Source organism: Anguilla anguilla, chromosome 5 (assembly GCF_013347855.1).
Source record: "Anguilla anguilla isolate fAngAng1 chromosome 5, fAngAng1.pri, whole genome shotgun sequence".
Classification (NCBI taxonomy): Eukaryota; Metazoa; Chordata; class Actinopteri; order Anguilliformes; family Anguillidae; genus Anguilla; species Anguilla anguilla.
Genome location: NC_049205.1, coordinates 29,446,962 through 29,471,137, shown reverse-complemented (window position 1 = coordinate 29,471,137; position 24,176 = coordinate 29,446,962). Strand labels below are relative to the sequence as shown.

Sequence of the window (24,176 nt, the reverse complement as noted above, 5' to 3'; positions counted from 1 at the left end):
TGAGTTATGGCCAAAAACGTGTTTTGTGAGGTCACAGTGACCTTGACCTTTGACCACCAAAATCTAATCAGTTCATCCTTGAGTCCAAGTGGACATTTGTGCCAAATTTGAAGAAATTCCCTCAAAGCGTTCCTGAGATATCGCGTTCACGAGAGAATGGCACGAACGTGAGGTCACAGTGACCTTGACCTTTCACCACCAAAATCTAATCCGTTAATCCTTGAGTCCAAGTGGACGTGTGTGCCATATGTGAAGAAATTCCCTCAAGGCAAAAACGTGTTTTGTATTCTCTCAAGGCAAAAACGTGTTTTGTGTGGTCACAGTGACCTTGACCTTTTTCCCACCAAAATCATCCTTGAGTCCAAGTCCAAGTTTGTGCCAAATTTGAAGAAATTCCCTCAAGGCGTTCCTGAGATATCACGTTCACGAGAAACAGGACGGACGGACGGACGGACGGACGGACAGACAACCCGAAAACATAGGCGTGGCGGAGGCATAATAAAAACACAGGGCAAAGCTACTTGAAATAATTTAAGAAACATTGGGTAGCATTGCTATGGAATACAGCTTGTTTAATTTCTGTGAGTTAAGATAGCCAATATTGTTTCTTGTAACTTGGCCTAATTTTGATATCAATTCTTTTAATGGCAGGCTTCATGAATGACTTAATGAATTAATGACTAATAGAGAGTGCTTTGCAAGTAAGTAACTTGGCATTTTTGTACGTTGAAAACATGTTTTTCATCAGATACAAGTCACGCCAAAGTTACACGAAGAGTGTTCTAATTATACAGTGTATGGTCTATAGCATCAAGCTGTGAATACTATAATACTGTACAGTATAAATTTCAGACCATTTCACCTAAGCAAATGCAGTTTTTTATATGCCTCTGTGCATCCAGAGGGAAACGTTTTTAAGAGAAAGAAGCATGCAGTTTAGTTAATCATTCAGAGGGACATTGGCTTATTCTTAGGTTTTATCACACTGAAGCAATGAATTCAAGACAATAGATAATTTTGGTAAGCTAATTTCCACTGACTCGGATAAATTATATTTTCATATTCTGTACTTTCATGCACTTCATTTATTGTGAGGATATGTTGCTCATAAGCAAAATGACCCCATTTAACCACTCAGTGCAAAACTTTACATTTATAGAGGGGCTCACAGACCTGTCTAATTCACCATTTCCAATAGGTCAGAGTGTGTGCGTGTGTGTGTGTGCATGCGAGTGTGTGTGTGTGGGAATACCCATTACAATGTTTTTTTTCACTGGTATAAAGGAACTGTCATTACCTCTTCTGCGTGAATGCCGCACAGCTTGTTGCCAGAGAGAAGTTTGTTCTTCAGGCTTTTGTTCTGAGAAGCAAAGAGAATACATACAAAGGTAAGCCAAAAAGCAGGCATGGGAATTTGTGGATATCATTTTTAAATCATAGCTGAAACCCTGGTCTATCCCTGCTGAGACAGTATTTGCATCACATTTAATAGGATGCACCTGATTACCATGCAAACCAGCCTCACGCTCTCATGTTAACATTATTGTAGATGAACGTGGAAATTTGCTAGCTCTACCAGCATACGCCTGTGACAGATGTGTGAATACAGGCAGCCAATAATTAGCTTTTGACATTCTAATTAAGGTGTTAACACTCCACAGCATCTCTGCTTAACTACAGCAATTTCCCTTCAAACACACTGCCACAATGTGGTGTTACCTTGGAGACAAGCAAGAAGAGTATATCCATGATATATACCACAATTTTGGATGAACTTGAGGTTGTTGATACTTCCCGGCTCCTTCAGTATTCAAGCTATTATCCCCTTATTGTTTCTTAGCTGCTACCCCCTCTCCCTTGAGGGCTTTGGTACACCAGATCCAGAAACAGGCCTCCTAGTTATCTAATTATAGTCTTGCTAAACGGAATTAAATAATGCACACTAAGAACATGCTATGACAATAGGTAACGATCATAATTAATTTAAGGGCAATGAACTTTGATGAAATTTATAACCAAAAAGGGGCATAGAGTCATCAGCTTGCTGGCTTACTTACCGATCAAATAAACGTGTATTCCAATCATCGGTCTCGACTAAGCTTGTGTCAGTGTAAAGTGACTAAAGTGACTGTAATTAAATAGGAATCAGAGTTCAGCTCTAATGAGAAATTTGCATGAACCCTGACTTACATAATTCATATTAGTATTGTTGCATGTGGAAACTTACTAGTTCTGCCACTTTTTAATTACAATTATTTAAGGACAGTTTTTATGGAAAATAATATTGCTTGATTTAACAGATGCAAAAAAATGATAGAAACTTTAATGATGTACATTTTGTTTTAATTGTAAGTTTCATGAGACTGTTGTCCATAATAACCACTTTTGTATTGTCTATAGAAAGGTTTGGAACAGTGTAAGCTATGAGAAGCTTGTGTATTCTGGAAAATAAGCCATTACTCTACTTATATTGCTTGCTGTTTCTCCTATGTCATTGGCGGAGCTCTGGATATAGGGTTTGAAACTGTTTGTAATTCAGTTTAAATCCATTCTACAGCTGATTTATCTGAACAAAGGTTATTGACTCTTAAGCAGTTATTAATTAGCTACTAATCATAATGGGTTTGGTGCCTCCAGAACATTATCACATTAAACAGAATGGATTAGACTTGATAATTCTTACAATGGCAAGACAATAGTTTTAGAGTGCCCTTTCCTAAACAAACATGAAGCACTTCATACACTGTCTGTGCAGTGTATATGGATGGAACAAATTTATTTAGCATATTTCCTAATTTCAAATAGTTTTCACATCACAGTATAAATTCATGACACAAGACTAAAATGTACAGAATAAATATGCCATATATGGTATATGTCAATGTGGCAAAGGTAGGACTAATTAATGAAATCAGCTGGCTGAGTGCATGGGTGGATGAAACGCATGGCAGTAGATTTACTTTATGACCACCACTGGACGTTCTATCTCTGGATACATACTGTATACAATGCTTCAACAAAAAATGTTTTCAATGTACAAAAAATGCCAAGTTACTCACACATACAAAGCACTGTCTATCAGTCATTAATTAAAACTAACTAAAAATAAATTAATCTAGGCCTGCTGTTAAAAGTATTGATATCAACATGAGACCAAGTTAGCCAATAGTGTTTGTCGTATCTAAAATTAAACAAGCTCTGTTCCAAAGCAATGCTACTCAATGAATCTAACTTGGCCCTGTGTTTTTTATCTTGCCATCTGAAGAGAATGTGGTCATTCAAACTTTATTTGATTGTGAAACTGCAGTATTTGTGATGACGAAATTAGCAGAAAAAATGAGAAAATCGCAAAATAACCCAAGTTTGGGGCTTTACTGTGTGGACGTGTGAAGTTGTATCTGAACTCTGTGTTTTTGCATGAGGTCAGAAGTTACAGAAGTTAATGCTCTTACGGGCTGAGAGTCTGTGGTCTTTGTGGCTATTTCTATAGGAAATCATGAAAAGTGCCAAACACTTGGTGCTGTATAGGTATGGGGCATTCCTCGCGAAGTTATAGCATACCTTCATCCCAATACACGTGCTATTCTTTTGGACCCGGACCAATCGGCTAATTTGATTATTCTGTGCTTACTTTAGATGGAAAAAGCAGTATTTATAGGAAAATTGACTAAGAACATACAAATGTTTGACAATGAAAATTGGCCATTTATCCCATATGAACTTGTCATTTGAGCTACTGTCCAGGGAGTGTCTACCATTGAGTCAGCCTGGTCTTAAACTACATAAAGATTTCTGCTTCTGCTACATTCCATGTAAGGGCAATGCATAATCAGTTATTAATTTTATTTATCCATTATTTATTGAACACGAGGTGAAAAACAACTCAGAAGTGTAACAAATACATGAGGGTAGCATTCACTGTTAGATCCAATTCATGTAGGGGGGTCTGAGGGCATGCTTCCCCATTGGAAATCTTTTTAAGAGGGACATTTTTAACTACTTTAATTTGCTGTTCAACTAATGCTACAAGCCCAGACATAAACACCTACATACTCACACACACTAATGCACCCACACACCTTGACACCCTGGGGCTCTTTTTAATGGTTTGGGCTAGGCTCCTTAGTTCCAGTAAAGGGAAATCTACAAGCATACAATTACACTCTAGGCGATGCTGTGCTTCTCCAGCAGTTTAGGGAAGGCCCTTTCTTGTGTCAGCATGACAATGCCCCCCAGGTACAGAGTGAGGACTGTATAGAAACTGTTTTGTCAAGAAAAGTATGGAAAAAATTGACTAGCCTGCACAGAGCCCTGACCTCAACCCCATCCAACACCTTTGGGATCAATTGAATAGACAAATGCGAGCCAGGCCTAATCTTGCAGAATGGAAGCAAATCCCTGCGGCAATGCTCCAACATCCAGTATAAGACCTCTCCAGAAGTGTGGAGGTTGTTATAACAATTTTAGAGTTGTTATAAACAATTCACATGGGAGCATTATGCATAAAAAGTGCTGTAATTTCTACATGGTGAAACTAAAATGTATAACAATATAGCCTTTTATAAAAGCAGAGAATCTGCACTTCACCACATGCAAATTGTTTATTACAACTCTAAAATTGTTGAGTACAGAGCCAAATCAAAAAAATAATATGCCTTTGTCCCAAATATTATGGAGCTCATATATTCTTTTCTTTTTCTTTTTTACTTTATTCATGTTCAGATTTATTTCTGCTATTTTATTTTTCCCAAAGTATATAGAGGATTGACTGTAATTTCCCAGTTTTATAATGTGTTATTCATAAACTGACTTTCTGTCTAGTCAGCTGTATATGCAGTGTCTGCTGGTCTCTTCTATTACATCAGGTTTGTCTGTCTGGTTGTTTGTCTGTCCGCAATTATTTAAGGTGGGTGGTTTTTGGGTAGATGGTAAGCACATTAAATGGACAAATTGAGTACAGTAATTTCTCATGACATTCTCAATATGTTTCTTTATGATCATTTTGTTTTCATTTATGTTTGGTTAGTACAACTGGTGTGAAACTGGTTCAAGATTAAGGGGCGACATAGCTCAGGAGGTAAGACCGATTGTCTGGCAGTTGGAGGGTTGCCGGTTCAAACCCCGCCCTGGGCGTGTCGAAGTGTCCTTGAGCAAGACACCTAATCCCTAACTGCTCTGGCGAATGAGAGGCATCAATTGTGAAGCGCTTTGGATAAAAGCGCTATATAAATGCAGTCCATTTACCATTAATATTCAACATTCAATTGTTTATTGCCATATCAACATACCAAACCCATATACCTATAATTACATCTAAAATTTTACCTACCCATTACCACTAAACTGGCACCTTATACCTAACACTTAAAACACACAGATCACACTATTAAAAACAATTACAATACAATGCATACAGCGAAAAGTAAATTAAATATGCATCTAACACCTAAAATTCTCAGATCACACTATTAGAAACAACTAAAATACAATACTTCTATAAAATAATACAACAAAATAATAAACCTGAAAAAAGATTGCTTACTCTAAAGTGCATGTGCATTTAATTGAGTTCAGAAGGCAAACTGTCTCTGGATAGGCATTGTTAGAGGCGAGAAGTTCTACATCTAAAACTCTTTCCTGAAAGAAGGGCTTTAAAGAATAAGCTGGCAGGATGGGATGAGTCAGTGGGTAGTTTTTTTGGCTTTCTGTTGGATACGGATGGCATATGTGGAAAAAACAGAGGGGAGTTCACAGCCAATGATTGTAGACGCTGCGCGTGTGAAGCTCTCTAACTGTTTCTTTTCCTGAGTTGTTGTATTGCCATACCAAACAGTAATTGAGAAAGTAAATACACTTTCAACTAAAGCCTTATAAAATTCTAAAATGTATTCCTGTCTAAGCTTGTTTATCTAATTTATCTAAATTTATCTAAGCTTGTGCTTGTGTGATGGGCTTTCTTGATTATAAGGCTGGTGTTGGCATCCCACTTCAATGTATCAGAGATGGTAGTCCTAAGAAACTTAAAGGTGTCCAAGCTCTGCACAATCTGATTACTGATAACCAGAGGGAGCCCTCTTACCCTTCCTAAAGTTCATAATAATTTCCTTGGTTTTAATAATGTTGAGGCTAAAATTATTCCTGCTACACCACTCCACTAAAAAGCAAACCTCTGTTCTCTAAGTAATTGAATCATTATTAATTATCATACCTGCCACTGTCGTATCATCTGCAAACTTGAATATTTTAACTGATTTAGAGTGTAGGGAAAAACACCTCAATGAATTTTAGAACAGTGAGGACAACATTAAAACGTTTCCATTGTAATAATCCTCACAAAAGTATAATAATTATATTATACTCATAATTAGTCTCACAAAATTGATTAAATCATGATTATGAATATTAAATATTAAAACAATAACTAATGATATAACTCGAATTGTGTCATTGATTGCATGTAATGTTGTGTTTAGAATATATTGCGTCTCTTGTTAATTAGCTACAGCCGCCTAGCCCGCATAGCTAACGTATATACTCGTACTAACATTAGCTTACATTCTGCCGTCCTTTTAACCGAGATCTGTGCATGTGATCTCTCAAGCACTAGTAACATACTCATTTCATATATGGTCTCATATATTTAGAATTCAAAGATGTGCTGAAATTAGCTAGACGTATCTAACTTCAGTAGCCTTTTATCCACGCCGTTTCCCTGAATTCCAGGCCAGTTTTTAGCAGCACATGCTAAAAGCTGATTCATAAGTTCACTCCAACAGAGGAGCTTTTGTTCCCTGCCTGACGTGTGCTGGTGAACACACACATGACTAGACACACACAGAACCATCTAGTTCTGCTTTTATTTCTTTTTCTTAGCCTTTAATGATTTTAGTTTGATTGTTTCTTGTTTGCTTAATAAATTCTATTTTATTAAACCATCCTTCATAATAACAGAAGTTAGAGTCTGCAATACAATCAATTAAATTTAACCAGGAGGTTAGGGTCATTATCCAGGAAAGTATGCTTATTCTTATAATGTATTATTTGTTGAAGGTCATTCCAAACACCCTGGCTAACCTTTGCCTGAAGTTTGCTCTCTATTTTCTACACATTCTTAGCTTCCTTAATAGCCCACTAAAACTCATATTTACTCTTTTTTTATGATTTTCAATCCCCAGTTTTGAAGGAGTCGTTCTTCTGCTTGCAAAATACTTTAACTTTAATACTTTAAATATCTTTTCTGCTGTCTGTGCTAAAGCTCCATTTTTCCTTCCCAAACGTTAGCTTAACAAGTAACACCATGTCAAGCATCTTCAGTGCGACTGACAAAGGAAAATTCATGCAGTTATTATAAACTCCCCTAATAGTTTAAAATATCTGCAGCAGCATGCCTCAACGAAAATACTTGTATCCAGATAGTAACTGTTGCTCAAGTGGAACTGTAGACTTTTACTCAAATTGTGAATGAGAGTCATCCCTGCCGACCTGTACTGTAGAGTGATGAACATGACCTGGGCACTCACCAAGTTGATGAGACAGAAGCGAGTGGCAGGAGGGGTGGTGTCAGTGGTAATTTCACTGGCTGAGTGGATTTTGCTGTTCTATTTCATTACGGTCAACACGCCACTGTAGGGGCCATCCTTGCTGTAATTGGGCCAGAATGCACCAGAAAGGTGTTCCGGGAGTGAAATTGATGGAAAATGCTCCAAAAAAGTTTCCTTCAATCATTAAGAAATACATACAGAGCATTGGGTAACATACCGTGGTAACCTTGGTTCTATGAATAAGGTCAACACGCCACTGTAGGGGCCATCCTTGCTGTAATTGGGCCAGAATGCACCAGAAAGGTGTTCCGGGAGTGAAATTGATGGAAAATGCTCCAAAAAATTTTCCTTCAATCATTAAGAAATACATACAGAGCATTGGGTAACATACCGTGGTAACCTTGGTTCTATGAATAAGGTCAACACAGCACTGTATGGGCCATCCTCGCTGAGAAGGTGAGCTACTAGGAGACTGAATCGCAAATTAAACACCACTATGGCATGGACACGACATCACGCAGTAAGTATTTCCACCTGTGCGCCCCCAATTCCTCTTTTTGCCTCCTGAGACAGGTAAGAGCTCTGAGTGAGACTGAACTCCCGTCTGCCATATGGAGCCTCTTCTCCTAATAGAAGTATGCTAATCGAGGCTATTTTTCACTCCCACGCAGAGATACTGTGTTGTTGTTGGGATTAATTTGCTGATTGAAAGCACACATACTGTGTTTAACTTTCCTTTGATATTGATATTTTTCTATCCTGAATATATACATATGCTGTAGCCTTTCACTACCGGAGCCTATTTTCAGTCCACAGAGCAGTACTGTGTTTGTTGTAATTGTGATTAATTTGCTGATTGAAAGCTCATGTTCGTACATCTCGTCCCTCCTACTATTTTCCTTTTGGGATTATAGTAGTTTTACGATACCCTACCAGAGAAATTTCATTTTGACGCGGCAAAGCTGCACTGTTTGGTGTAATTAATCTACTGATTGAAAGTGAGTGTGTATATAGCTGGTTGCTTAACACCAGGAGCGCCGGACCATTTCCTGACATTGAAATAACTTTTTGCGCGGCCTGGGTCATATGACACATTAGCCTTCAAACCGGAAATGTTCGCATTGTTCGCTAGATGGTGCTTATTAGACACGAGCTGACAAAGGTTGCCAGCCCATTGTCATAATGAAATATTTGCGAGATTTTAGACTGTCAGAGTAAGTAATGTTTTAGTTATGGCTCGGCATTCTAGTCAACACATTGTTGCAATATAAATGTATTTAGAATAAACAGTATGTCTGTATGGAGAGAATGAGTCATGAAAAGTTAACAATAAACAGATAGTAGGGAGGTCAAACCTGTTTTGGAAATCTTTCAAAAAACAAATTTGACAGTTTATTCTTCATGCATATGTCATAAATGCTAAATCGCCAATCGCTTCCCTCCGCATGTGATCACTGCCGTTGGAGGGAAACGCATCATCACCCGTGCAAATTTTAGGGTCGGGTTTTCTGTTTTATAAAAATACATGTAAAAAATATTGTTGTTCAAACAAGTTTTTTCCGGTGACCAGAAAACATGTAGGCTACACTGGCAAGCAGGTCATAGCTAGCTGTGACTATTCGACTGGGGATTCGAAATCCAAAGACGGCACATGTCTCTTATTCATCGTAATTACAAAAAACACACATTCGTAACACTGAATAATACCGCACTGTACATAAGACCTTAGCAAATATATACATGCAAGAATCCTGTTGTTCAAACGAGTTTTCGGGCATGCTTCTATAGCTTCTTGAGCAATATGTAAATGATATCGTAACGATATGGGTGCGTCTAATCCAATCAGCAGTGCCAATAACAACAGCATCTCAGTTGCAGGCTGATGTTCATAATAAAAATCATGCACTAACAGATGAACACAGAACAATATGCTTTTATGCTCCCTACAAAACACAGCAGAAAAAGTGGGATTTCAAAACTGACTACAGTAGACCTACAATATATCGCTTCAGCGCACACAGAAAGTCACATTGAGATAGCAACAAAGTAAAAAGACGAGACACGTGTCTTCAGTAATTTGCTTTATAATATCAAAACCCACTAGCATACAGCACATTGTTAGGAAGTTGAAACGATTTTGACGTTAGCTAAATATACAGCTAGCAAGGTGAATTATTTAGAATCACCCCTCAAATCAATAAATAGAAAATCTATATAAAACATTAGCAATAGAGCTGCTGGTAATGCGGTAACGCCGTCAGCATTCAAGACAGAGCTTGGGTTGGATTTTTGTACACTTGCCACAAACAAGTCGTTTACAAGTTTTGTTCCCTCCACATCTGGATACCTGGCAGCGTTTTCTTTTTAGTGACCGCTCTCGCTGCTGTGTGTTGGGGGTTTCTGGACTGCAGAGTGGCGTTAGGACGGTACGCCGCGGAGCTGCCTTTGCACGCAACTCCTTGGCCAACTCAAGAATAAATCTTCTTCGACTAATTGTTTTGTCCATGTACAAAACATCGGCATTGATTGCAGCCAGATCCAAAATGTTGTAAAAAACGGCAACTGGCCAACGACGACTGCCCCCCCCTTGACCGAATACAGCCGTGCCATCTGGTCCAAAACATCCACTCCCATTTTTGATGCGTTGTAATGGGCGATTGTTTCTGGCAGTTTTTTGGCATCATTGTCGATCGATATGGTTTTGTGCATAGTGCTCAAGATGCACACATTTTTCTTGGGCTTGCACTGATAAACCGTGAGTGTAGCGTGTCCAGCTCTCCAGATCGTGGTGGAAAATCACTCTTGATTTTGTGCCTTCGCAGAAGGGGGCACTTCTCTCCTCTTTTTGTTTATGTTACCCACCAATGTAGTTTTTTTTGCATGTAGATTGTTCGCCAGGGAAATCGATGTGAAGAAATTGTCCGTGGTTATATTTCTTCCTTTTCCGATGAAGGGTTCCACAAGGCGAATGACCTCATTGTCAGCTAATCATTCGCCGACAGGCCTCGCCTCATCTTTCCCAAGGTATGGGAAAGCGTTCAGCATGTACTTCGTTTCAACGTCGGCTGCTATCCAGAACTTTATCCCAAATTTATCTGGTTTAGTAGCAATGTACTGCGTGAAGCGGCACCGCGCTTTAGTTGGGAACAACTGCTCATCAGCAGTTATGTTTTCTCCAGGTGTGTAACACGCAGTACTGTTGCTTACAAATTTGCTCCATATTTCGTAAATAATGGCAAATTTGTCTTTCTCAAGACGTGTTGCCCTTGTGTCCTTGTCATCAAATCTGAGATAGCGCATGATGTCCCGAAACCTTTGCCATGACATAGTTTCATTGAAAAATGGATTCCCCAAGTCTGAAGACCAAAAGTCTTCTAAATTCATACTTTTACCGCCAGTGATGCCTCGTAAATACAGCAGTCCCACGAAAGCTTTCAATTCGTCGACTGACAGGTCCCAGTTTTCTGCCCCATCTCTGTGGGCTTCTGTCACAGTATACTTAACAATCTGCTCCCACATCGGAATGTCAAGCAGACATAGCAGACTGCTCAGCGGACTTCCAATGTTCTCCTTGGAGCACCGTGTGGGCCCAGCCTTTTCCCGTAAGACATTGCAGGATGGTGCTCTGCCCAGAGCATTACTAGCAGTCTGTTCGACCCAAACTGTCCCATCGTTTGCCCTTTCCTCTCTCTCTGAGACAAACTCAGTCGCAGTCTCAGTCTCAACTTCAGAATCAAATTCAATATCGAGCTCCAACTCCTCATCGCCCGAATCCATTTAACTGGCATTCTGAATCAGGTCCAAAGCTTGCTTGGCAGAGTATCTCTGTGGTCGTATGTTCATCTTGGCAAGCGATACCAAACCGAACTGGGCTGCATTTCCCAGAGTCTCCTTAGCGCTACGTGCATCGTAAGGTATCCCTTAAGCTCTTCCTTTAGCTCTCGAGCTGTTTCCCAGCGTCTCCTTAGCTAAGGTATACCTTAATTAAGGTATACCTTTAAAAGGGTGGTCTGAGGCACTCGTAAGCTGTCCCTTAGCGATGCGCTCCGCGGTTTCAGCCTTATTATGCCAACATTTTGCTTTTCAAATCTACAGTTGTACTACAGTGCGCATCTAGTAGCACATCGGCATGCAAAAATGAGTTTAATATTTACTTTACGAAAAGTAATTATCCAATCAACGTGTCTGTGCATAGCACGTCGTGAGAATGTTGTCGTTTTACCTGTCTATCCCCATCATGATGGTAATTAAGTATAGGGCCTATCCATGATAATAATCCAATTTGTGAAAAGAAAAAAAAAAAGTTTTTTTTAAATTTATACGTAGTGGAGCTAACTTAGGATATGGCTTTTCTGACTGCATACCCTGTAGAAATTAGTTTGTTTGTGTGTGAGTCAATGATCACACTGACTTGGAACAATGCAGTTTATTAGATAAATGCCAGTTTATTAAGAATATAAAACCTGTGTGTGCAAAAACAACGTTGAGTGAGTCTAGAACACGTTGATTGGCTAACCATAAACACACATACAGGTACAGTGGCTCATAATGGACAAACATAGCCAAATGATCTACATCCCCTTCCTTTAGCTCACACCTCCTATATAAAACAAAATAGCACTGGGTAAATATCAACATTACGGAACATTTTTCTTACCATGTTGTTTTACGATTTTCGGTAAACAACCCAATAATGATATTCTTGGTTAAATTTAAGATTATCCAACAGCAAATTAAGGTGGATGAACAAATCACTTTAACAGGTAGACCTATTCATAAGGCACCCGGTATATAATTCATCATGATCAATTTCCACAGACGCGCTTTTGCCTTTCATCTACGACCATTTTTGCATTGCAGAGAAAAGTTTGCGGGAATCAGTGCAGTGCAGTGATATGCTGCTACAGTTGCCTATATATTGTGTGACAAAAACAAATTAACATTAGACCTTTGTTTCAATAAGAACAAAATAATTCACCCATATGTAGCCTATATCCTTTCCCCTGGGCTTCCACGAAGTCCCAGACTATGGCTTATATGTCCCGATTGAAGCTTTTTATTTTATCCATTGTAGCCTATATGTACGTATTTATTGAAACTATCACAAGATCTCGTCTTAACGGACTCTTAAAGAGATTAGCAGATAATCTCTAGTAGGCATAGCTTCCTCTTCTGCAATATTAGATTGATGTAAAATGATTATGACAACACGTGTAATAAAACGTCATTCACAAGCCTTTACAAGTGAGACAATCGATTCGCTTGGCATCGATTGATAAACTTTTCAGCACCACAGTGAAGGCCAGCTCCAATTTACGATGTATCTTTAAGTTGTCCCTTAAGAGTTGCCTTAAGGTATAGTCTGGGAAACACTCGTAAAAAAGCGGTTTCCCTTAAGAAGGTATACCTTAAGAACCTTCGTAAAACGTTAAGGTACATCTAAACTCGGAAACGCAGCCCTGGTCGCCGAAATAATCATGCTTCTCTTTTATAGCCATATTTTCGTAGCCCAATAATAATTTGAATAGAAATTATTATAACAGCCCCGCCCATGCCATTATAGTTTCAGGTGTGAGGGGCGTGGTGTGGTGCGTGAAAAGCCAATTCCTTGATAGTAACATCCATAACATGTTACATTAACAATCTTTTCTATTAAAACTTTGATAATTATGTAGATGCCTAAATGTGAATACTGCGTAAAAATTAAAAAAAGTTGCACATAATAGCAACATCTGCAAACATGTAGGATATCTGTTTCCATTGTGTGGTATTTTAACATGGATGCATTTCATGTTAACCCTTATATAAATTTTTCCACTTGCATAACTATGTAGGACTATGATTTTCGTTTGTATGAGAATACAAACGAAATGCACAGGCATTTTAAAGAAATGATAACAAAACGATCGCAATATTTAAAATATTTTAAAAGAATATAAATAATAATACATTTATTCCTGGTTATTTGACGTGGTTCTTGCTTGGGCTGTCAATCCTATGATAGTGTAAGAAAATTGTTCATCACGTGCCGAACATTAGTAACATTAGTGGTAGCGACCTGTTTCTCCGATTGGTAACTGTAAATGTATTGCTGAAACTGGAATAGTAATTATGTGGACAATTAGTTTCATAAACTCCATAAACTCTATCAATGGTTGCGTGGACATGGTAAAGCACACAGACGCCTATATTCCCACGAAACGCATCGCGATAGTTTATGCATGTGCTGTTGCATCTATGCAGACAGCGTGAGCAGTCTTCTAACACAGTTCCTAACGTGCAAGGCTCTAATTTTTGAATATGAAACAAGGTCCGGACCTATTATGACTAGAAATAAAACAAGTAAAAATGTGACATTTGTATCTTTGTTTTGGGCATTTATTGTTTTACTACTCAGTAGGCCTAAAAGGCCTACTCATGATAATAGCTTCAAAAGAAACTACCAGCTATTCACGCACGATCTTTCAAGCTCATCCATTGAATCGCTCCTCACCCCTCCCCCAGCACCAGAATAAAGAATTCTTTAGCTGCCTTTAGCGAAACCAGAGCTGATTTTTGTGGACCAACTGACCGACAAACTAAAGAGCTGCTGGTCGCCTCTATGCCGCGGAGTTTGTAAGCTTAGCTGCCTTTTCCATCATGTGATTTGACATTGCAAGTTTGGTCGATAGCACATTGCTCAAGATGCCGTCTCATCTTTATACGTGCATGCATGAATATGTGCTTTCCTTTCTAAGTAAGTGAAAAATTACGGTCAGCATAACCACGCTGTGCCAAGCTTCGCTAAAGCATCTGAAGTTTTCTGTGTTCTCGGGTGGGGGAGGGGTGAGCGTTGAATGTCCCATACAGTTCAGTGGTCTTACCCTTACCCTTAGATTGACATGTGAATGTTCCACTTGAGAATGGTTCACTTATGCCACGTGTGAATGGTTGATAGTTGATATCTCTCCAGGGAGAGATAAAATGTTCTATTTGTCCGGCACATAATATTATTATGTTATGTTACTCGCTTCAAAAATAATAAAAGTAGTTTGCTTAGCCGTAATTCGTTACGCTACAAAGTATGCCTTGTATTACTTTTAGTTACGCAGCAATCACTCGCTCTTGCTTATACTTTTTTTTTACATTTTTATAATTTTTTTCTTTTTAGTTTACTGTTTTTTTAATTTTTTTATTACTAGTTTACTCAACGGAATAACAGCATACACCACACGAACACATCACAACACACTTCACATTTGAGAAATCATTTTTGATTGTAGGCTATGTAATAGTGACATTTATTGTTCTCTCAAGTAGCCTAAAGGTTAATACTATGTTTAAAAAAAAATGATGGAGTTATACATAATAGCAACTGCAAAGCCTAGCCTAACCGGACATCGTGCCACAACTCGCGTGCGACTCACTCACAGGATGTGATGAATGTTTTTCCACAATGATCCCCCCCCCCCCAAAACCTTTACTCCCTGAAACGAATGTCCCCTCGTTCCTGGTCCCTCAAAAGCAAAATATGTCACAACATCACATTTTTACCTCACAGAAACGAGCAAGGTATGCTTGATCAGCACTTACAGAAAGTCCACTGATAACAAGCGCACTAAATAAACATAATCCGTCTGGGATAAATACATAGGAAATTTGCCGAGGGAACCGATGGCAGAAGAAACGTCCGAGTTGGTCTACAAAAAAACGTCTTCACTGAAACACTCCATAAATAAACAAATTAACAGCTGAAACAGACTATGACAAACTATAAACTAACAAACTACGCTATGATTCAAATATATTTTTATCCTGCTGTATTGTAGTGGTTTATGTATTTTAGATTGTTTTTGCAATAGTGTTACAGTTTGTAGTCCTAAAACCCGGAAGTAAGTTGGCATCGGGTTCTCTCGTCAGATTTCCAATGCATTTTTCCCGTGGGGATTTAGTTTTCTGCCGAAAATAAGATTTGCGGTGAACGTAAGCCTAAATGAGCTTCACGTTTGTTCTACGAGATAAAATATACCCATTAATAGCCTATATCAACCGTGGATTTCTAAGCTGTCATGTGCTTTTGAAAAGTAGGCTAAGTTTCTATATTGAAACTACAAGAGCGGTCACATTTTTGCAATAGCCACTCTTGTTTTACTAGCTCGCATGCACGCTGAGCGTCGAACGCTAAGCGTGAATGAGCGTCGAACCCCTAGAACTCGTAAAACAAAATGTAAAACTGTTTTAGGCATAAATTAACCATAGGCCTTATTTTCGGAAGAAAACTAAATCCCTATTGGAAAAATGCATTGGCAATCTGCCGAGTGAACCCATGACGGAAGAAACGTCCGGGTTGGCCTACAAAAAGACGTATTCACTGTAACACTCTATGAATAAACAAATTAACAGCCGAAACAAATAGTGCTTCAAATATATTATTATCTTGTTATATTGCAGTCGTTTCTTTAGCTTAGATTTAGTTTTTGCAATATCCTACGCAGCATTGTTGTTGTACGTGAACGTGTCGCATGTAGCCATTGTGCACGAGCATGATAATGCATAAAATTGAAATTGAAATTTGTTTTTTGCATTTGAAGACGGATAAATTTTATTTTAACCCTTATTTAGATATTTCCAGTTACATAATAACTGTAAAAGTAAAATGTAGGGCTATGATATCAGAACATAAGGGAAAGGCATAGGCATAAACAAATGATCATAAAACGAATGCAATAGCCTATAAAAATATTTTTGAAGATCACATAAAACATTATATCATTTATTCTTAAACAAATATTTCTAATAACAAAATAAATAAAACATTCGTACAAATAAAAATGCAACAGCGTGTCCACCGCGATGAAAAGTGAATCCTTGCGCCTCCTGGTATGGTGAAGGAAAACGGACTCCTTAGTCTGAAGACGGTCGGAATTTAACAACACTGTTATAACACACACGGAGGTGAAATAAGGTGTTTTTAACATTTTCCAAATGTGACTTTGACATTCCTACAACGCTGGTACGTAAAGAACAAATATTTAGGAAAAGTCAGTGAATGCGTATGATGTAGCTTGCTAGTAACTAAAGCCGCGTTTCCACCAAAAGTACCCGGAACTACTTTACCAGGAACTAAAAGGTTCCTTCAGCCCATGGTTGTCTGCGTTTCCACCGCGGTCTAAAGTCCCGCGAAGATTAGGCAAATTAGCCCACTGACGTATGAAAAAGCGACGTTGTCGTCGGTCCATCTGTCATATGATTTCTTCTGTAACCCCATACTACCACCGAAGTAGCCTACATTATTTTCTAATAACCGGGACAGCCCGGAGAGGTTTATTCCACTTATATACAACGGGGTACCAACAATGACTATATATGGTTACTTTTGTATTTATTGATTTTTATCGATTTAATTGAAGTTGGTAGTTGAACTTGGACCGTTATTATGCAACAAATAGGATATAACAGGCCAATAGTCAGATTGTAACTGTTTTATATATCCTCTCAAACACATTCATTATGTTTTTATGCGAACATTCGCTTTCATGTCTTGACATCCGAAGCGACAGAATGCATTCACATTTCCAATATAACTGGCAACAACAGCAGAAAACATGCACACATTGTAAACAATTTGCTGTTTGATTACTTTCTCATCGTCAATTCTATATAGGCTAATCGCAAAATGACAAGAATAGAACGAAAACTCGGACTTGCGTGAAAATTTTAATTAGTAGTGGTACAGCCACCGTTTTCTTTCCTTCAAAGTTACTGCTAGCCGAGCAGCGAAGTGTGCCCTCCAGATGCGAACCATGCACCATAAATTAGTCCATAGTCTTCCTGGTCTTTTTGTGGAATTGAAGAATGGCAGAGTAAAATTACGGCAGTCTGAAAAAGCTAAAAGGACGATTACTAGAATTAACCTGTTATTTTACCCTGACAAAAAGTGCGGAAGGTGATTTCCAGTTTGCTTTTACTGTATCACCAATGTGAATTACGCAGAACTACCGCATACCTCACATAACTGTATCAAACGTTTTGAGTCAATTACAACGGGCTAACAAAGAAAATCCGGGTGAAAATATTCAGCAACCGAATTAATCAGTTTGAATGTTTTGGTACGTAATATGCTGTCCCAGCACGAATGCTTAGCATTTTATAAAACGAATACTAAACCAAGAAAAGAACAGAAGAGCACACGTTATAATTCCAAGACATTGGCAGGCTATAACCAAAACTAGGCTACTGCGCCGCATAACATATATACAAGTTTGATTTGAAGTTATTATGAAAATAAATCGGTTTGCGCCTGCATATTTTTAAACATGGCGCCTGAAAATAAACACAAAAAAATGCTGCGAGTACTCGACCAATCAGCGCTGCAAGCTCCACCCAAAAGGTTCCTGTACTTTCAGAAAGTACTACCCCCCGAGCAGGAACTTTTTGGGGGGTAAAATAAAGCCCCCGGAACTAAAAAAGGTTCCTCAAAAGGTTCCTAGTTCCGGGGTAAAGTTCCTGCGGTGGAAACGCAGCTTTTATGAAAAAAAATCCTAAACTCCGAAATATCTCAGTTATATCTCCGAAATATCTCAGTCAAACTGACCCGTCACGGTGCTTCTAGTGTTAAAGAGTCTGCTATTTTCCAATTTGTGTATATATACACATGTAATATATGGTACGCATTGCTCTGAAAGCACATGGGCACATATCTGTTTTCTAATGGTAGTTCACTGCCGTTTTCTCTGAAAAACATCAGACGCTAAAAGGAGCCGCTGCGTCTGTGAGGTCATTTGCAACCTTAGGCTCCTCAACCCCTCATGCTACTGCAGTATTATGACTCAGGCTGTGGTTTATGGCCGTGCACAATTTGTAGGCACCGGAAGGAGCCTCTGCCTCCATAAGGTCACACACTGCCTAAGTCACCTTCACCCCTCATGTCTCTGCAGCATTACTCTTCAGGGCTGTGGTTTAGTACTTCGGCATTTAGTATGTGGCAAGGTGCACAGGATTCGGGGGGTGGTGGCTCATCCATGGGGGATGTCCCACCTGGACAACTGGTGTGTATTGTACGTGATGGTGTGCTACATACACAGAGGATGCCTTGGGGGAAAAATCTAATTTGTGATGAATAATTAATCTAGCTACCATTTTATTTTATGTGACATGTCTCTGGAAATATAAATAATATTTCTGCAGTGTAACTGATGTAATCCATTGTAGGTACTTGAAATGCCAATGTGAAAAAAACATTCTGCCTTAATGTACAGTACTTCAGTCCAGTCCTGTGTGCCTTCAGAACTGTGAAGCCCAAGCTGTGAAAGACAGTAAAAGTATGACAATTTATCAACAGTCTTGCCCTTCAGTCTACATTACCTGACTGAGTTAAGTTGTGGTGTTCATAAAGAGAGCTACTCATAACACAATGAGCCGTTCCTGCATTTATTCAAAGCTCATTTTAAAACTGAAGATAAAATGTTCTCAAACAGGCATCTGCATGAGTACAGTTTATTTCTTACAGGCAGAATAATAATTATGTGTTGAGAAAAGTAAGACATTGTTGCAAAAATGACCAGCCTGTAGTGAACATGAGCAGTTCAATAGCCATTTGGGTTGATTGTCTTCACTGAATTGTTTTTGGGATATTCCCCATTCAAGTAATAATACTAATTAAAGTTAACCTATTCCTGGGAGTATGATAAGCCTGTAATGGTTCACTTCAATAGGTTCACTTTGATGAGATCAAGCACTTTAGTTATCGGAGCTTGAGTTATACACCTTGCAGCCTTAGGAGAATCATTTTGGTAATATTTAAATGGTAATGAAGGCATAAGCAAATTGCCAACAGTACCACACTATTAATATGAAAATCCTGTTATTGTACAAGTGAAAATTACACCATTAACTCCTGGGAGTATTTGTAATGTCAAAATTTTCATGCACAATAAAAGCAAAATTATTTTACTTCAAGTCTTTATACTTTTAGAACAGCCCTGGCAAATAAATAATTTATTTGCACAGGAAAAAAAATCACTTCATCAAGGGAAAAAGATTGAATCTTTACATTGGCATTAAATGGCTGTTCATTAAGATATATGTAATAGAGTTAAAAATGCATTCCTGGTTTTAGTGACTTTCACCAAGATTTAATGTTTGAAATAATAATATTGTCATCACAATACATGTTATTGACCAATGGTATGAACAATGTAATGGAAAAAGTATTTTCCATGTAATTTGGATATGACATTTTAGCTATTCACTGTGTGGCCTAGCTAGCCACTGTTACATAAAATGTGATGCTAGTTAAACACCAAAAAGGCCATGTTTTTTTTATCTTAAACCGCTAATCCTGATGCCCAGTGGTGTCAGGCTCATCCATCATTACAGCATTGCTTTTCAGCACCCACAGTGACCTAATTTCATAAAGATTATGAAACAGTGTGTTGCAAAACTACTTTCTTGAAATAAAGGACACAACTGTATCAATTTCAACATTGTTATTTCAAATTTATATACATTTTGTAATACAGGTAATGGAAAAGGCCAAGGCTTATGCATTACAGGCACATTGAGTAAAGCACTAAAATGTGCAATACAACTAAACACAAAATGGAGAAAAAAGTTAAAGAAATACAAAGTGCAATATTAAAAAAATATATATTTCTTCAGTCCTAATACATTCCATTCGCTTCTCCTTTCCTTTCCCATTTCCCTTGCCCCTGCCTTACTCATCAGTTCCACAGTTTGGTTGCACAGCTTTCCAGTGCTTCCTCTGGTCCCATTCGTTTCTGTGATTTTGTCATCCTGTAGTCTATTCAGAGTTTATCCGAAGTTGCCGTTTCAGTGAGCAACCTAAAGTATGTTGGAGGCGTCATCTCCATGGAGTTTAAGTCCCATCATTTCTATGACTACAGTGCAATACAATTGATCCCCACACTGAAGTCAAAAATCAAAGTACATCATCTTCACCAAATGATTGAAGTGAATAAATTCTGTGTGATTATATGTGAAACATTAGGTTTGAAAGTGCTTGAACTCAGCAATTCGTATCAAAGTATCACACATTCAGTTCTTGAATAGCGTGACAGAGGAGAGAACAACCCATTCAAACCTGGGCATCATCACATGTCACCTGGCAGTGAGTTTTGTGAAGAAAATGACATAAAATGCCTGTATTTCTTTAATGAGTCTTTAATGATTTTTTTAAATTCTAGCAACACAGTTATTTTAAACAGGGTATTGCATTCGTGCTGTTGTAGTAATTTTATTTTAAAGTAATAATCTCGAAGATTTTCATTAAAATAAATGTCTGTTAAGTCACTATCTATCGCCTAATTAGGTAACACAATGGTGATTGAGCCTATTGTTATATTAATTATTATTATTATTATTATTATTATTTATGATTAAAGAACTGGGTGTCTGTGGCGACATTCCCGGGAAAAAATCACAAGCGGCGTACTGTTTTTTCCGGTGTCTGCTAGCGTTACAATAACAAAGAAGGGGGGGTAGGGCGGGGGGGTTACAGAACCCTAAAAAGTTTTTGTGTAACATGAGAGGTCATATTATTTGTTGATGTAGATACTAAATTACATAGCTATTTGCACAGCTAACGCTAGCTACCGGACCATGTCAAGAAAGACAACATTAGTTTAGACAATGTTGCACACAGTATCCATCTCTCATATCAGGTAACGTTGCGTTAGCTAGCTAGCTAATGTAATTAACACAATCTAATGTCAGCTAACAATTAGAAAAAAACGCTAGCTAACGCTACCAACCGGTACCGACCTCACAAACCATCTCTCGACTGCAATGCTACCTTGTTGCAATGTTGCAATGTAGCTAACTAAAGGCAAGTTCAGATCAATTATTCGCAACGAGACTGGATGCAACTTGCAAAATTCCAAGATGCCTGATTGCAAACGTTCTAAAACTGCACTTGGCGATTTGACAAGGTGGGTCTTTTGAGACCCCAGGGCAGGCAATGGCTCTACTACTAACCAGTTCACACCGCTGCAATTTTCTCTGCAACATTCTAAAACCGTTTCGTCTCGTTGCGAATCATTGATCTGAACTCTCCTTAACGTTACCGTTATTTACATTGCCATCAAGTTCATCAATATATTATAATGATCGGAATAAAGCCGGGGTATAGGTGGAGCAGGTGTAAAGATGTCAAGCCAGAGAAAACTAAATAAAAGAATACGGCAGTATGAATTAGCGTTGTTATTATTTTATTACGCTTCCTCATATGTTCCTTCAGCCTTGATGCCCTTTTTTGATGAAATCTCCTTTGTTTTTGTTTTATTCTTCTTGTTCTGATTGCTAATTTAACACTCACCTCAGCTTTATTCTTGGACAGTTTAGCTAGCAAAACCAGAAACACCAGGGGTAACATTTTGCAAGGCAGTTGTTTCAAAAATATCACACAACAATCATTCACAAAAAAGACTGTTCATTGTGCACGAGATACATAATTGCACGAGCCACAGCGAATCCCGCAAATTCTTCTCTGCAGTGTAAAGATGTTCATACCGGGCAAAAGGTGGATAAAGAATGTTTGTGGAAATTGATCATCACTAATTCTACCCCAGGTCTGCTACAGCATTTTAACCCGGCTCGGCAGTGTAAAGACAGCTTAAGTTAGCCTAATGTTAGACAACGAATGAGTATGTACATAACGTTACTTTTATAACAACCATTTTTTATTCAGTAAATAGTAAGTGATATAGTTGACGTGGCCCAGGTGCCAACTGACTGACATCACACAGGCGACACTGGTTGGATCTGGTTGGATCTATGGAAAGTGAGGTCCAAAAACACACCTGCAATTACTGCTTCCATTGGTACCGCCAAAGAGAACGAAACGGAAATCTTCGAGATTGTAACTTTAAACTACGAACATCTGATGGTGTCGGCTCTGGACTTTCTTGTGTGTTAACATCATGAGGTCACAAGAAACTGAAAATTAAAATAGTTTTATTTTGTTTTGATTATGATTTGCACAGACTGACTGTTACCTAAATTTATGATGATCATATACTATGTTGCGTGTACGTCCTGTCTTCAGGTATGCTGATGTTGTTTGTTTAATTTTATGATGTTATCTAAATCTAGCTAGTTAACTAAGCCATGCAACGTGCGTGCATAGTCAACCTAAATTCTAGAGTCTAAAATGCTAGATGCAGGCTAGAATGTTTCTTTAGAATCAAACATATTTCTTGTTAAAAGGTTAATTGTTTATACTTATATAAGTGCAGTTCCCTATACTAAAAACAGGAAAAGGTATCACAATGTTGTAGTAAAAAAAAAAAAACAATACAATCACCGTTTTCTACTGAATATGGATGCGCAGAAATTGCTTGTTGCCTGGCAACTTTCTAGGCAGACACCATTACGATCTGAAAGAGATGGTCCGTTTCCAAATTTTATGATAATTCCATACTATGTTGTGTGTATATCCTGTCATCAATCCTGTCCTCAAAATGAAAAGGGAAAAGCAGAGCTCCTTGTGTCCCTGGTCCTTCACTGCTGAACAAATGAGCAAGATTGCTGCCTCAGTGACAGCCGTTGCATACACTCTCAGAAAATAAGGCATGAAAAAATGCCTAAAAGGCACAACCGGTTGTCACATAAAATTGTATCCCTAGCCAGCACTGCATAAATAATTTGTACATTTTTTGCTTGTGAAATGTACTTACTACTATCCATAGTAGATCATTATTGTTCTTTCAGGGTACATTTGGGAAATTTGTTTCCAAATGTAACTCCAATGTACCTTTATTTCTGAGAGTGTACCATCAGGTTTATTGGCATAATAATTAAAATATAAGCAACTATATCCATTCCTTGACCTGACACCCACAAAAACTTACAAAGACCCATAGAGACTACCTGCAGCAGGAAGCTTTTAAAAGTGTAGTTATCAGTAGTTATCTGTCAATTAGTTCTGTTTAGAATGTTTTATTTGAGCATATTGTTTTGCATTGTTTTGAATACGTTTGATCTGATATTGACTGCAATGAGACTGCAACTCTTACATGCAAGGCCCATAACCTTATGGTATTCTGAGGTTAACAAGGTTCAGACTCTGATGTGAAAAGTTCTTGCCCAGCTTCCAAGGATATAACTTGTGAGAGAAGCAATGGTACTGATGAAGTGGGATCTCATGGAAGTAGAGCTCCTACTAGAAGTGAGAATTCAAGCTAGTTTTGTCATTGAACTGCAGCATACTGTAACACTGACTAAAACTGGGTTCAACTAATGAGATTGGCTGACACCAATCTGAAAAACTGAAAATGACCTTTAAATTTACTCCTAGGAATAATTTACTCCTATGAAGTTACTCCCATGAATAATGAGATCTACAGTATTTTAGAAATAGCTTTAAAGGAACTCTCAACATATTTAAGAAGCCAGACAAGACCTCTTATCCCTGTTTGTAGAGTTTAATAAAAATAACAATATAATAGCATTGTTATTATTATTATTAGTTCATTTATCTATTTATTTACTATTATTATGAATAGCATAGGCTATCAACCCATTCTGAGGTCTGTAATATTTTAGGCTACTGAGAGATATTCCACTCAGGGATGAGCGAGTACACCATTATCTGTATCTGTTCAACCAACAAAATTATCTGTATCCGTATCTGTACTC

General features: G+C 38.1%; 1 protein-coding gene across 1 annotated transcript in view; it reads right to left on the bottom strand.

The window, feature by feature from the left end:
- Positions 1–24,176, bottom strand: part of LOC118228159 (leucine zipper protein 2-like) — a 151,791-nt gene that overhangs the window by 72,447 nt on the left and 55,168 nt on the right. Inside the window, exon 5 of the mRNA XM_035419495.1 lies at positions 1,298–1,360. Within this exon, the coding sequence (XP_035275386.1) occupies positions 1,298–1,360 (63 nt within the window). The remainder of the gene's footprint in view (positions 1–1,297; positions 1,361–24,176) is intronic.